The sequence below is a fragment of the Aotus nancymaae genome, unplaced genomic scaffold (assembly GCF_030222135.1).
Source record: "Aotus nancymaae isolate 86718 unplaced genomic scaffold, 86718_ANA_hifiasm-v0.15.2.pri h1tg000016l, whole genome shotgun sequence".
NCBI lineage: Eukaryota > Metazoa > Chordata > Mammalia > Primates > Aotidae > Aotus > Aotus nancymaae.
The window spans coordinates 12,581,246-12,594,768 of record NW_026988428.1 but is presented as its reverse complement, the minus strand read 5'-3'; the positions used below and the strand labels follow the sequence as shown (position 1 = coordinate 12,594,768).

At 36.5% G+C, this 13,523-nt stretch overlaps 1 protein-coding gene across 5 annotated transcripts in view; it reads right to left on the bottom strand.

Moving 5' to 3' along the window:
* Nucleotides 1-13,523, bottom strand: part of CEP290 (centrosomal protein 290) — a 90,605-nt gene that overhangs the window by 1,865 nt on the left and 75,217 nt on the right. For 3 of the 5 annotated variants that reach the window (XM_064376908.1, XM_064376910.1, XM_064376909.1), the window contains 7 exons: nt 13,045-13,209; nt 12,390-12,512; nt 10,866-11,038; nt 5,070-5,211; nt 3,839-3,912; nt 3,137-3,231; nt 83-156 (listed from right to left, as the gene is read on the bottom strand). In XM_064376908.1, the coding sequence (XP_064232978.1) occupies nt 83-156; nt 3,137-3,231; nt 3,839-3,912; nt 5,070-5,211; nt 10,866-11,038; nt 12,390-12,512; nt 13,045-13,209 (846 nt within the window). Of the gene's footprint in view, nt 1-82; nt 157-2,358; nt 3,232-3,838; nt 3,913-5,069; nt 5,212-10,865; nt 11,039-12,389; nt 12,513-13,044; nt 13,210-13,523 lie in introns of those variants that run through there. The other 2 variants (XM_064376911.1, XM_021675632.2) reach the window with 2 other exon arrangements.

The following is a 13,523-nucleotide window of genomic DNA, read 5'->3' as shown; positions in this document are numbered from 1 at the left end:
TTTTTAGGATATGTACTTCAAAGATGGTAATGAAAATAGTTTTCAACAGCTGTTTTCACAAAACAATACTAATAAACATTACCTTCAAATGCTGCTTTTCTAGATCTGACATTTTGAGTTGTGTCTCTAGATCTTTTTCTTTTAGTTGATCAGCATCTGTCAAAAAAGTTATACAAATTAGACTCTGCTTTTTCTCACTGTGAATGAGTTCAAGGTAATGGATTTGTTCTAGAGAACAGAGATTTATGAAACCTAGAAGCTGGAAACTACTGGATTTTATGGCTGAAATACTTAAGGATGTAAATACTTGTTGCTACCTCCCTCCATCAAGTATTGCAATTTCATAGCAGACAAAAAGGTATCTGCTAGGTATTAGAAGTGTAAGGTCAGGTTATTTTTTTTACATGGTAGAAATTTTACATGAAAAAAATCCTAAAACCAGGAAAATTTGTTAGGTACTAAAAGTACAACAGAAGAAGCAGACAGTTGGGTAAGGGGCTATAACCATGGCCAAATGCTCCCACTATCCCACACAGCATTGGCTAGTCCATGTAGGTTATTACACATTTATTGCAGAATTACTATGTGCAAACATGTCATGCAGGCTGTATAATACAAAGATGAGTAGGACACAGCCCTAATACTTTGGTAGGAAAACAAAAGTCCACAAATATAGCACAAAAGTTCTAATTTATTGGATTCACCCTGCAAGTTAACATACCTCTAACTTTTTTTTTTTTTTGAGATGGAGTCTTGCTGTGTCACCCAGGCTAGAGTGCAGTGGTGTCATCTTGACTCACTGCAACCACTGCCTCCCTGGTTAAAGTGAGTTTCCTGCCTCGGCCTCCAGAGTACCTGGGATTATAGGCAAGTACCACCATGCCTGGCTAATTTTTATATTTTTAGTAGAGATGTGGTTTCACCATGTTGGCCAGGGTGCTCTTGAACTCCTGACCTCAGGTGATCTGCCTGCTTCAGCCTCCCAAAGTACTGGGTTTAGAGTGTGTACCACTGTGCTGGACCTGGGACAAGTATCTTAAATGTTTTACTACTTATATAGACAGTGATTTAGAATTTCCAAAAACAGTTCTGGTTTGATTTGTAAGCCTTAATGTTTGAAAAATGATAGGTAATCTGTCTACTTCACATCAGAGAAAAGGAATTTGAAGGCTCAGAAATTCCCTTAAGAAACTGAGGTTTAGAAAGAGTACAGAACTATCTATGGCCATATGATCCTTAATGCACATGCACCTGATCTCTGATCTCAGAAGCTAAGCACTGTTGGGTCTGGTTAGTAGTTGGATTGGAGGAAAATTATAAAATTTTCCTAACGTCAACAGCTTTAATATTATGTTTAGTCTATATATACCAAGCTGGCTGCTATGAGACATATGTTGAGAGTATTTAGTATGTACTTTTAGTTACCAAGATGCAGTACAGCATAGTGCTTAAGGGCTAGGAAACCAAGGAGCTATGGAGTTTTGTAGATTTAGATTTTAATCATGCCTCTGCTACTTCCTAGCTGACCTTGGGGAGAGGTTACTTAACCACTTCAAATCTATTTATCACATAAAATGGAGACAGTAATACCTATCATATACGTCTGTAAATATAGAATGCTTGTAACGCACCTAACATAGTATCTAGTACAACTCACACTTGATGGCTTTATTACAAATTACTAATAGGACTACATAGCACATTGAAAAAACTACAAGAAATAGTCAAAGATTGTTCAGATATAAATTGGTATACTCCTTTGGAGAGAACCTGGAATTTCTATCATACTATCAAACAATGGCATGATTAGGTCAAGAGATTAATCATATTTTATAAAAGCAAAAACTTGGAAGCAAACTAAATATCCATCAAAACATAAATGGTTTAATGTGTTATACATGCAGTAGTAATCCACTACAGAATGATTAAATGGGTAAGACAGACTTATGAGCAGATATCAAAAGATGTCCATGATAAACTTAAATATGTATAGTATGAGTTCAATTTTATGTGACTCGCCAAGAAAATATATATACATATATAGAAACAAAGTCTATTCTTTATCCACAGTTTTGGTCTATAAAGTTAGCCCAATTAGTGAATATCAAACCACTGTTGCTAGGGGAAATATGTACAGAGATGAATATATATAAATATATATACATATCTCCCATAGATGATCATCTTAAATCCTAAAGACAACTCATCCTGGTAAATTCTATTTATTTTACATAAGAAAACAAGGTTCAGAAGTGTTACATGACTCTTCTAAGGCTAAAACACTAACAAGCCTCAGAATTGGGATTCAAATCCCTTCCAACAGGCCCCAGAGCCATGGCTTCTTGCATGATATTGTGCTGCCCTCTACTGTCTCCATCCTCTGCTCATTTCTGTATGAAAACTGAAGTGAGAATACTAAACGTTGCCTTGTTGGACCTCTGCTGGGAACATGTAGGTTGGATTATTCAAATTTTCCAAGGCTCTCTAGGTACTGCAAAAGTGCTGTGAGTGTTGATTTGGGGATTACATACACACTTTAGTGAGTTGGTGATTTAGAAAACACATAATCCACAAATAATGAGGATCTATTGTACATTGTGGGCACATATGAACATATATATACATGCATGCATATGTGTGATATATATATGTATATAAAACGTGTGTGATATGTAGGAATGGGGAATGATCAGTAATCACTTTTGAATGGGAATGGAAGGGTAGAATGATACTTATTTTTTACTTTGTAAAAGGAAAAAAATATAGGCAGTGTTTACTTATTTGCAGTTTTTAAAAATGTTCAGAGGACTTGAAAGAGCCTATACTTAGGAACTGGAAACAACATATTTAGTATTCAATGCTTAGCACTGTATTGTGATTAAATCTGTAACACCCAGATGGAGAACAAAGAGAAAAACACTTGGGCACTTGCTACTCTATAGTATAAACAACACAAAGAGATAAATGGGAATATTTTTATATTAATAGCATGGAGATACAAAAGATCTAAAACTTCTTTTCAGTAATTTCATTTTACAGGGAGACAATGAACAGAAACTGGAGCGAAAAAAAAAAAAAAGGCAAACCCGAATTCAAAAACTTGGGGGTGGCTAACATGTTTTTTTAAATACATTACCAGGGATGGTGCTTTCAGGTTCACTTTGATCCTTGTTAACTTCTATTTGATGGATTAATTCTGCTTTCTCTTTCTCCAGCTGACTATTAGCTAATCTAGAACACAATAATAATGTGTTAAAAACAAAAAACAGATATTGCTTCATAAAATATATGGGCATTTCTTATGAACTAGTGATGTACAGTAATCAGAACATGCTAGTCTTTATCAAAGTAAACATTTACTCTCCATGCTACAATGCCACCACTCTCAAACAAAAAACCTGGAATACAAAAGCCTCCACATTTTTCTTAACATCTGACCTGATGTCATTTTCAAGAGTAGTTTTGTTGTTAAGAGGAGGCTAATGAAAGTAGGCTACAGAGACCCCTGGAAGTAAAAAATTACTTGTTCTCTTTCATTAGTATTTTCCTCTGGGAAGCTAAGGTTTTATTCATTCTATGCTGTTAGAAAAGTTTAAACTAAATTACAAACTGGAAACTTACATTAAGGTTGGGTTTATCCTTTTTTCCAGTGTGTATTATAAAAAAGATAGAGTGATTAGCATTAGAAGGAAGAAATAGGTACCTTATAATAAGCCTATTAGGTAGTCAAGTTGAAAAATGCTTTTCTCTAGTTGTAGTAATTCTGGGTATATAAAAACTAATAATTTTTATTTTTTAAAAAGAAAAACACAAAGTAGTCACATAAACACTGATGTACCTAAGAACTTGCAGCTCCCGTTTAAGGCCTTGTTCTGTCTCAGCACCTTCAGGAACATGTTTAAGAATCTTAATCTATGGGGACAATGAAAAGTTAGAAGATAAAGTTTGCCATGGAAATATGGGGTTTTATAAAAATACACATTTTTAATAAAGCATATTAAAATCTGATTTTTAAAAGCACACATAGGCACTTTTCTATATCCTATTCACCATTCATTGAACAAGTATTGAGTAACTACTGCGTAACCAGCATTATCCTAGGCACAGAGGCTACAGCAGTGAACAAAATAGGCAATGTTCCATCTTGCATGGTCTTCATTTAGTGAGGAAAGACAAAGAATGTGTATGTAATGTGATATGATGTAATAACAGTGCCAGATGGTAGGAAGAGCTATCAAGAAAATATAATCCAGGGTAAGAGGATAAAGAGTGATGGAAAGTAGCATAGGGCTAGGGTTAGGGTTAGGGAAGGTCTCTCTGAGGAGCCTCTATTTCAGCAGACACATGAAGTCTGGGAGTAAGCGATGAGAATATTTGGGTGAACAGTATTCTAAACAAGGAAGCAAGTGTAAGGACTTGAAGCTTAAATGAGTTTGTATTGTTTAAAGTACTGAAAGAAGGTTAATGTGATTAAAACAATGTGAATGAAATGAAGGGAGAAGTGGTAGAAGATAAGATTGGGAAGAAAACTGGGTGCCAGACCTCATATGTTGTTTTAGGATAGGAAAAGAACTTCTAAGTTTTATTTTAGGGGTGATGGAGAACCACTAGAAGATTCTGAGAATAGGACTACTGTGATGTGCTTTATGTTTTAAAAGGGTTATCTGGCAACTTTGTAGAGACAGACCAGAAATAGGAAGAGGGTGAAACAATGAAAGTGGAAGCTGAGACACCAGCTTGGAAATTACTGCAGTTGTTCAGGTATAAAACAATAACTTGAACAAGATTGGTAAGTGATGTCTCAAGATGCCCAGAAGGAGTTAGATTTGGGATAAAGTTTGGAAATATAGCTGACATAATTAATGAATGAAAAAAAGATGTGGAGAAAAAAAAGAAAGAAGTCATTGACGATCCAACATTTCTGGCTTAAGCAAATGGGTGAATGGGGTGCCCTACAGTTGGATGGGTCTTCTTAATCGAGTCCATTTTTATCTTTATAAGACAATGCAAGGAACAGCTTGTGATATTATGCATTATTTTATCATGTAAAGAAAAATTATATTACTTACCTGTTGTTCAAGGTCTTCAGTGTATTTCTTAACCTTTTGTTCTCTCTCTGTTGCTTCTCTTACAAGCTGTTTAAGGTCAGTAATGCTTTGATTTTTTTTGGCAATATCAGTTTCCAATTCTTTCAACTTGGTTTCATACATTCTAAAAGTATGAAGAAAAAAAGTATATGTTGAGAAACATTAAGTTTACCCTGCCCCTATGGCTCCTTGTGGAGAATACCTTTTAGTTTATAATTAGTGGTAGGCAGGTAATAGCTGCCTACTTGGTATATTTGTGAATTATAAGTTAATATAGCCCACCTGTTTATTACTAAGAATCACCTGTAAAGAGAATAAATAAGTAGATGAGAATCTGCTCAGGGCCTTCAGCCTGGAATGCTGTCAGGCCCTGAGGCTCTCAGCTCTGTAGGCTGTTGGTCCTCCAGATAGATCCACTTTGCCGTTCTGTCTGGGTGTCTGCCTCTCAATACCTTCAGCACTGCCTGGGTGTGGGATCTCTCAACCAAGCTGGTATTCGGTAAGTGGTGCCCAAGTGTGGGGACTCGAACCCGGGACAAAGGGGTGCTTGAACAACGGAGAAAGAGGCTAAGCTGAAGGTATCGCGAGAATATTTGAAAAGAATCCCCCACAGGAGTTAGGGGGAGCCTGGAAGTAGCCTGAATACTACTGGGAAAAAAATCCCCAGAGTAAGTTGGGGAGCTCAGAAGGAGCCTGGGGGAGACTCCCAGGTGAGTTAGGGAGAATCTGGAAGTAGACCAAAAACTTTTGAAAAAGATTCCCCAGGGTTAGTTGGGGAGCTCAGAATTAGCCCGAGAACTTTTGAAAAAAAATCTCTCAGGGTGAGCTGGGGGAGCTCGGTCATATTGGGGTAACAAGGGACAAAGATCAAGCAAATGCGAGGCTTATCTGGTGTGGTCTATTTGGGCTTTGGTGTGTTTTGCCTTGGAGCTGTTTCAGACAGACAATGAGAAAAAGGATTCAAGAGAGGGGAAGGAGTGTGATGAAGTATGTGAAGAATCTATAGAGCAAAAAGATGAAGAGTCAATATGAGGAAAGGGTGTGCCCATCAGCACCCACACCCCCCGCTCCAGAATCCTGTCAAGGGATGGCCAGATCCTCCTAATATTTCTACCTCTGCTTCTGTTGGCGTTTGTACTCCTAGAATTACGGTAACTGGTTCCTTCAAGGAGTTCAACAAGTGAGAAAAGAGGGATATTTGGAGCCACAGCAGTTTCCAGTTGTTGTACATCCTCAAGATCAGCAGGGGCGAGTACGGGTTGCTTTTGAACCCCTTCCCTTCAAATTACTGAAGGAGTTTAAACAGGCCATCAGCCAGTATGGGCCTGAGTCTCCGTTTGTGCTAGAATTATTGAAGAACGTTGACTACTTCTTACCAGCTGATTACAATAGACTGGGATACTTTAAAGTTAACCCAAACTTGTTTGTTGCCTTCTCAGTTTCTGCAGTCAAGTCTGTTAGTTGCTACAGTTCTATCTGATGCTCAACATTTCCACACACTGACACACTTAAATGCAGTAGAGCTGCGGAAAACAAAATGACTTAACTTGGAAAGAAGCTAAAAAGATTGTTCAGAATTGTCCGACTTCTCAGCTGGTCAATTATCCTCCCAACTCAGGGGATGTAAACCCCTGGAGGTTAGAATCAAATACTTTGTGGCGAGATGAAAGAGGTAATGTAATAACCTGTGGGAGAGGATTTGCTTGCATTTCTTCAGGTACAAATCAACAACCAGCGTGGGTCCCATCCAGATATTTAAAGCTGTACTATGAGCCAGATACCAAAAAAGAGGCTTGCAGAGGACCCCTCAGTCACAGAGATGGCAAGATTAACATCGAGGTGGACTACTGTTCCCACAAGGAGGACACACCAAACATCGCCACCAACTTGGGGTCAAATTAAAAAGCTTTCACAAATAGCGGAGGAAAACCTGAAGAAAGCAGGACAGCCTGATATGGTAATTACAATGACTGTTATCACGATTAAAGTGAGTATTTCTGGAGTTGGGATAGAAGTAAAAGAAAGTTTCACACATTGGGCATATATTCTTTCCTTCCTTTAATGATCTCTGGCCTTAGTATTTTCTGTAATAATGTAGGAAATAAAGTAACAATGTTTTGGCCATCAAAACCTGAATACAAATAAAGAATGGTCCCCTAAGTTAAGAACATTAATCTGGGAAGTTTGTCTTGTGATAGAGGCTGAGGTGCTGCACAGCAAGTCCTATGGAATTACTGATTATTGGTCCCCAAAGGGGATACTTAGCATTGATTGCACTGGTCAGTCCTCTTATAGTAACATGGAATTCAGATGGCAGATAAAGAACTACAATTACTTAGAATTTATACATACTGAGATCAACAACTCTATTGTCTGGGGAGAAGGGGGATTAGTAGGACCACGACCAAAAATAGTATGGCCAATGTTAAGAGCTGAATAAAAAGAAACTGAAAAATACCGATGGCCCTAAATCCAATAAAAGTCTGGGAAGGAAAATATAATAGAGAATCAGGCCCTAACTCTTACTCATTAGAAGTTTATAAGAAATAAAAGCTCTTTAGATTCAGACCTGTGTTAAACCTCCCATATCTTGTGGTAGTGGGAGAGTTGCAGATAGACTTCATTAACTCTAAAAGTATGAGACTGAACATAATCAGGAGAGAATAAAACAGCTTCTGGAAAGGCCTTTAGACAGCAAGCAGGGAGGAGGGACCCAAAAGACCCTCGACACCCCTTTTCAGCAGGAAGCAGTTACAGAAGAATGACCTCGGTGTCACTGATTTAAAAGTCAGTTAAAATTACTGTACTAAAAATAAGAATGTCTTACTCTTTTTTTCTAGTCAAAGTTTGTTATATATTTAGTATGAAAAGGTGGTGGCAAGAGATAAGGTATCCTTAATTAACAGATGGCCTAATCAAAATAAAGGATTTAGGTATTTTCCAAGATTATAAACAAGGATGGAGCCTGATTTGACCAGTTTAAAATTAATACCTTTTTTCAATCACAAAATAAGAAAATGCAAAGTAAAATTCATTGGAATATAAAATTCTATATTACTAGATATTCTTAGAAATATAAAGATGGCAAATCAAACACTTTTCTCACAGACACGCATAGGTATCTAGGTAGAAAAACTCTAGATACAATTGTGCAAAAGCATGGGTGAGAGAAATAGTGTATGATGGGAGAGGGATAAAGCTTGTAAAAATCTGAATAGATTTGCAATTATTAAAGAGACAATAGTTCAAAAAATACTCCAGAAAAAAGTTTTGTAATTGAGCCAAACAGTTTTACAGGTTCATCATACCTAAAGAAAAATGTTTACAATATTCAAACTTTTCCAGAAAATGAACAGAAAGAATGCCTTCTAAGTTAAAATGGCCAGTATAGCTTTGGCAACAAAATCTGCTAGGATAATACAAAAAAGGAAAATTATGATTGTCTAAATACATTCAAACAGCTTTTGTTAGATCTTAGAAACTTGGACTGTTTTTAACCTGACAGATACTATCACAGATCTACCACAAGTAAATGGTGAAATATCAGAAGCTTACTGCTTCACTTCATCTAATTATCTGTTCAAAAGCCACCCAAGTAGAGAGGCCTTCTCTGGTCACCCTATCTAAAACAGCCCCCACATCACCCTGGTTTGTCCCAGCAGTCATCAAAAGGCCTGACACAGAATATGTATTAATAAGTTTGTGGAATAAATAATAAAGCAACTCTAAGGATATCAGCATGAGCAAGACCTGTGTCATGGGTCCCAAAAAGATCTCTCTAAACTGCTTTCTTGAGAAGGGTGTATAATCCTCCCAGATGTAAACTTTGGTAAATTTATTTATTTTTTTTTTTAATGGATTTAGGGAACCTGGAAGTCAAGGATCAAAATGAGCCTTCTCTCTGTCAAGAGAGTTCTACTTAGATTTATGTCTTCTGGAAATGGTTTACTGAGGCTTATGCTCAGTGACCTGTACAGTTCTCAGACTAAAAGCACATATACGATCTAAAATGCAAAGTCATCTTCAATTATGGTGAAATATCACCCTCTACTAACCATTTATAAACCTTATAAACCCTTTTTGCACTAACAATTTCTTCTGTAGCCCCATAGAACCCTCTTAGAAAAAACTTGAGCCCACAGAAAGAATATAATTTACTTAAGATCATAGTAAGAATTAAATCTTTCTAAACCAGTGAAGCTACCTGGTTCTTTGAGAAAACCTAGGCAAGGTGGGCTTTTTAGAAATAATATCCAACATAAAGAAGAGTCTGGCAGTAGGAGGTACTAAATAAATACCTTTTGCATAAATAGATTTCAGAGTAACTCAAAATTTGTTCTGAGTCCATACATGATTATAGAAGAAAACTAAGGAACGACCAAGAAATCAGCATTTAGGGCTGCTGGCTGAGAGCCACTGCTAGGGTCCGAGAAGACAGTAGAAGAGACCCCGTCCCCCACTCCAAACTATCATACTTGTTATATCATCTAACGCTGACACTAGCCTTCTGACGAAATAATTTTTCCCAGTGTGTAGATGGGAAAAGTGAGAGCTGATGTGGAGAAGCGTGGATTCTGACTACTCTAGGTTTAGTATTAGGACAGGAACCAAGGACTCCTCCAGGACTTCATGGTCATCTGGGCTGTCCTTTAATGAGCCTACTTAATCTTTCTTTTTTCTCCTTAGGGTTAGTTGACAGAGCAAGTGCAGTGGAGCAGGCCCTCGGTGGGACTTGCTATAGCCTCACAGTGCTAAGACTTCCATCCTAGTTGCAGTGAGGTTGGTCGCTATCTTGCCTTCCATCAGGACTATTCCAAATAGCAGATGGGGAAGATAAAGCCTCAAAGACATCAAAGAGGATATTGGAGGTGCATGGACATAAGGAACTCTATCAGAATGTTGAGATAAAGATGAGTATGCCTTTTGAAATGGGGGTGGCAGATGTGCTAGATGGTAAAGGATACTACTTCATACAGGATGACTTGAATGGGAAAAAACACGGGCAGGATCCCACTGGTGAATGACTTCCAGACTCCTTGAAGCAGCTGCTTAAAATTGGAAATGAGAAGAGCCTTTTACCTCCTCATCACAGTCATGAAGAACCACACATGATGATAGTGGCAACAGACACATGAATGTTTACTCAAACTCCCACCACCTCTTTCACAGCCACAAAAATTAGTTTCACAGGTGGGAATCCCATGTATTCAGGGTGGGAGAAAATCAAGTACCAGAAAGCAGAAACTAGAAAGGCATCAAAGCTGCTGCTGAATTCATCTTTTGGGGCTATCTGAAGAGAAGGTTGCCCAGAATACAACTGCAAAAGCACTGCAGCACAGCCTAGATCCAGTATGCCACACATTATGACAAGACAGCTCAATTATTCCTGGCTCATACTTAGGAAAGCAAATTATACAATCAAGAAGCTGCAGCTGCAGTTTTGGAGAAAAATAGCACCCAGGAGAAGCTAAGCAGCCTCAGCCCAGGCTCATGGCTGATAACAGCTTCATGATGCACACACAGCTCCAACACCTTCACCCAGCCCCAGCTCTACTCTGTTCCATGCCCTGCCACCCAAACAAGGTTAAATAAGTTAAACATTTTAAGGAAGAAAAAGACTCTGCCAATACTACCACAGAAAAAGTATTATGTTAAAACAACAACCAAACTATTCATCAGGAAGAAACCAGGTTATTCAGAATAGTGTTGTCTTTCAAAACAATAATGCCAAAATTCGAAATGATTAAACTTTGTACGAGTTTAAAACTTTGTTCCTACCTTGTAACAACAATGGATTTCCAGCTCTTACTGTCAGCACCTTCAAGCTGTGGACCTCTGCTTTCTGCAAACTGCAGTCTCTTACCAATCTCTTCTAATTGAACTGTCATCTTCTCATTTAATATCTCTAAATTATTCTTTGCTATCCGTAATTTCTCTGCAGCATCAGTTTCCTATCATTAAATGCTAATTAGTATATTATGAGAAAACATACTATTGTTCTCATAGATTCAGTGTATTCAAAATTATCATCACAAATTGAAAAATAAAAAATAACCTGGGGATCTAAATGCTGATTAAAATTTCAATAAATTCAACATTTCCCCTCCTCTAAAGAAGCAATCTGGCCAATAACTAGAACAACAGATCATGAAAATGAGGTCAGAGAAATATATTTAGTTACTAGTGATTACTTTAAATTTGACATTTTGTTCCTCTGTAATATTTTTAGAAAAAATGGGATAGTTTCTACCTTTACACATGTAAATGATTCTTTGTTTTGACTTCCTAATGCTTAAGAGACCTAGCTATAAGCATAAAGTATGTGTTAAGTAACATAGATTATTATTATTTGAGATGGAGTCTCACTTTGTCGCCCAGGCTGGAGTGCAGTCGTGTGATCTCGGCTCACTGCAACCTCTCCCTCCTGGGTTAAAGCGATTCTTCTGCCTCAGCCTCCTGAGTAGCTGGGATTACAGGCATGTGCCACCACGCCTGGCTAATTTTTGTGTTTTTAGTAGAGACAGGGTTTCACCACGTTGGTTAGGCTGGTGTTGAACTCCTGACCTCGTGATCCACCTGCCTCAGCCTCCCAAAGTGTAGATTATTTCTATTATTAAACCACATTCCAAGCACAGTATCATTGGACCTCATAATATATTCAGATAATATTCTAACTAGTTTTAAAATATTAATTTTAACTTATTCACTAGATCTTCCATATAAGTTACAGATATTTGGAGTTAAGGAATATATTTTGGAGTTAAGGAAAATACTAATTTTAACTTATTCACTAGATCTTCCATATAAATAACAATATTTGGAGTTAAGGAATATATTTTGCTGAATAAGCAAAATAAACCTTACCGTTTAACAGGACAGTTTCATATACTCCTTACTATCTATTGGCCTAAGTCACATGCACAAACATTAACTGAAATTCCACACAGCTCTGTGAGATAGATATACATATTATTCCTAATTTTACAGATGGAAATTTTACAGAGGAAACTGAGGAACAGAGAGGGGATAATTAGTTGGCCCTAGCTCCCATGGCTAACAAATAATAGAGCTAGAAATTAAATCTAGGCTAATGTCTACATTATAGTGCCTCTAAACTTACTAACTTTTAGTATCAATGTTTTTCATGGTTGAATGTGAAGACAGCATGTATAAAAACACAATTCCTCAATCTCTTAATATCTACCTTGAATAGACACTCTCATCAAGGATATACTTTCAGTTTTCCAAGACATATTAAGTGAAATAAAAATCGATAATGATAATCATTCATAAAAGTCATACTTTTTTAAGTTCTTTACGAAGCCTTTCATTTTCAGCAATAACTTTTTCTGTGCCTTTGGTCTTGGATTCATAGTGCATGCTCAACTGATGCCCAAAATGAGCTTTAAGTTTTTCTAATTCAGTCTAGTAAAAAAACAAAAAAACAAAAACTATACATTATCAAAATAATAATATTATAAAGATAATATTATAAACTCGTAAATCTTAATTCAAAGTCGTTTTGGAGACTATATTTTATAAGATTAGAATTAAAGTCTTCACTTGAATATTAGAAGTTCCCAACATTGGCTACACATTAGATATAAACTGATGACTTAAAATAATAACAACAAACATACCTGTGTTAGGACTCACCCTAAAATAATTAAATCAATTCAGGGATGGGAGCTTGGGCATGTGTATTTATAAAAATAGACACAGGTATTTAATCTGTGCTGTCAGAGAGAAAAGTATTGGTCTTGAAGTAACAAGGAAGATCAGGTTGACCTACTCTATAAACCTTAGCCATGCCTCTCATAAGTTTTTTTATATGTATAAAATATGTACTGTATTCATTAATGCCATTTTATATAGTAATAAGCATATTTGAAATTTTCCTAAATAGTAACAAAACAGTAAAATATTCCCCTAAAAATGATCACACAAAAATAATTACCTTCAATTTTTCATTTTCCTGCTCAATATTAGCCATTTTTTCACTAGTTAATTTTCCTGATGCTTTTTTCAACTGTTCATTTTCTCTCTGGACTTTTTCAACTACTTTTTTCATTAAACCAATGGTTTTTTCCAGTTCTGGGATTGTCTTTCCACTTCTACCAGACTACAAAAGAATATGTTAAATCTTTAAATGTTTTAGAGTGTATAATACAAAGTACCAACAATACGACAGGTACATTATACTCAGTATTAATACATCCTAATATTTGAAGTCAAACCGTGTTAATTCAATTCGTCCTTAAAACAATTCTATAAGATATAAATTATAATTTCCATTTTAAATAAAAGAAAACCAAGACTAAGGAAATTTGACATTCCTAAAATCATGCATCTAATAAGTAACAGCTTAAATCGTCTCTAGCTTTGATGTCTGATCAAAATAAATAAATCTAAATAATCTATTTAGCTAATGTTCTC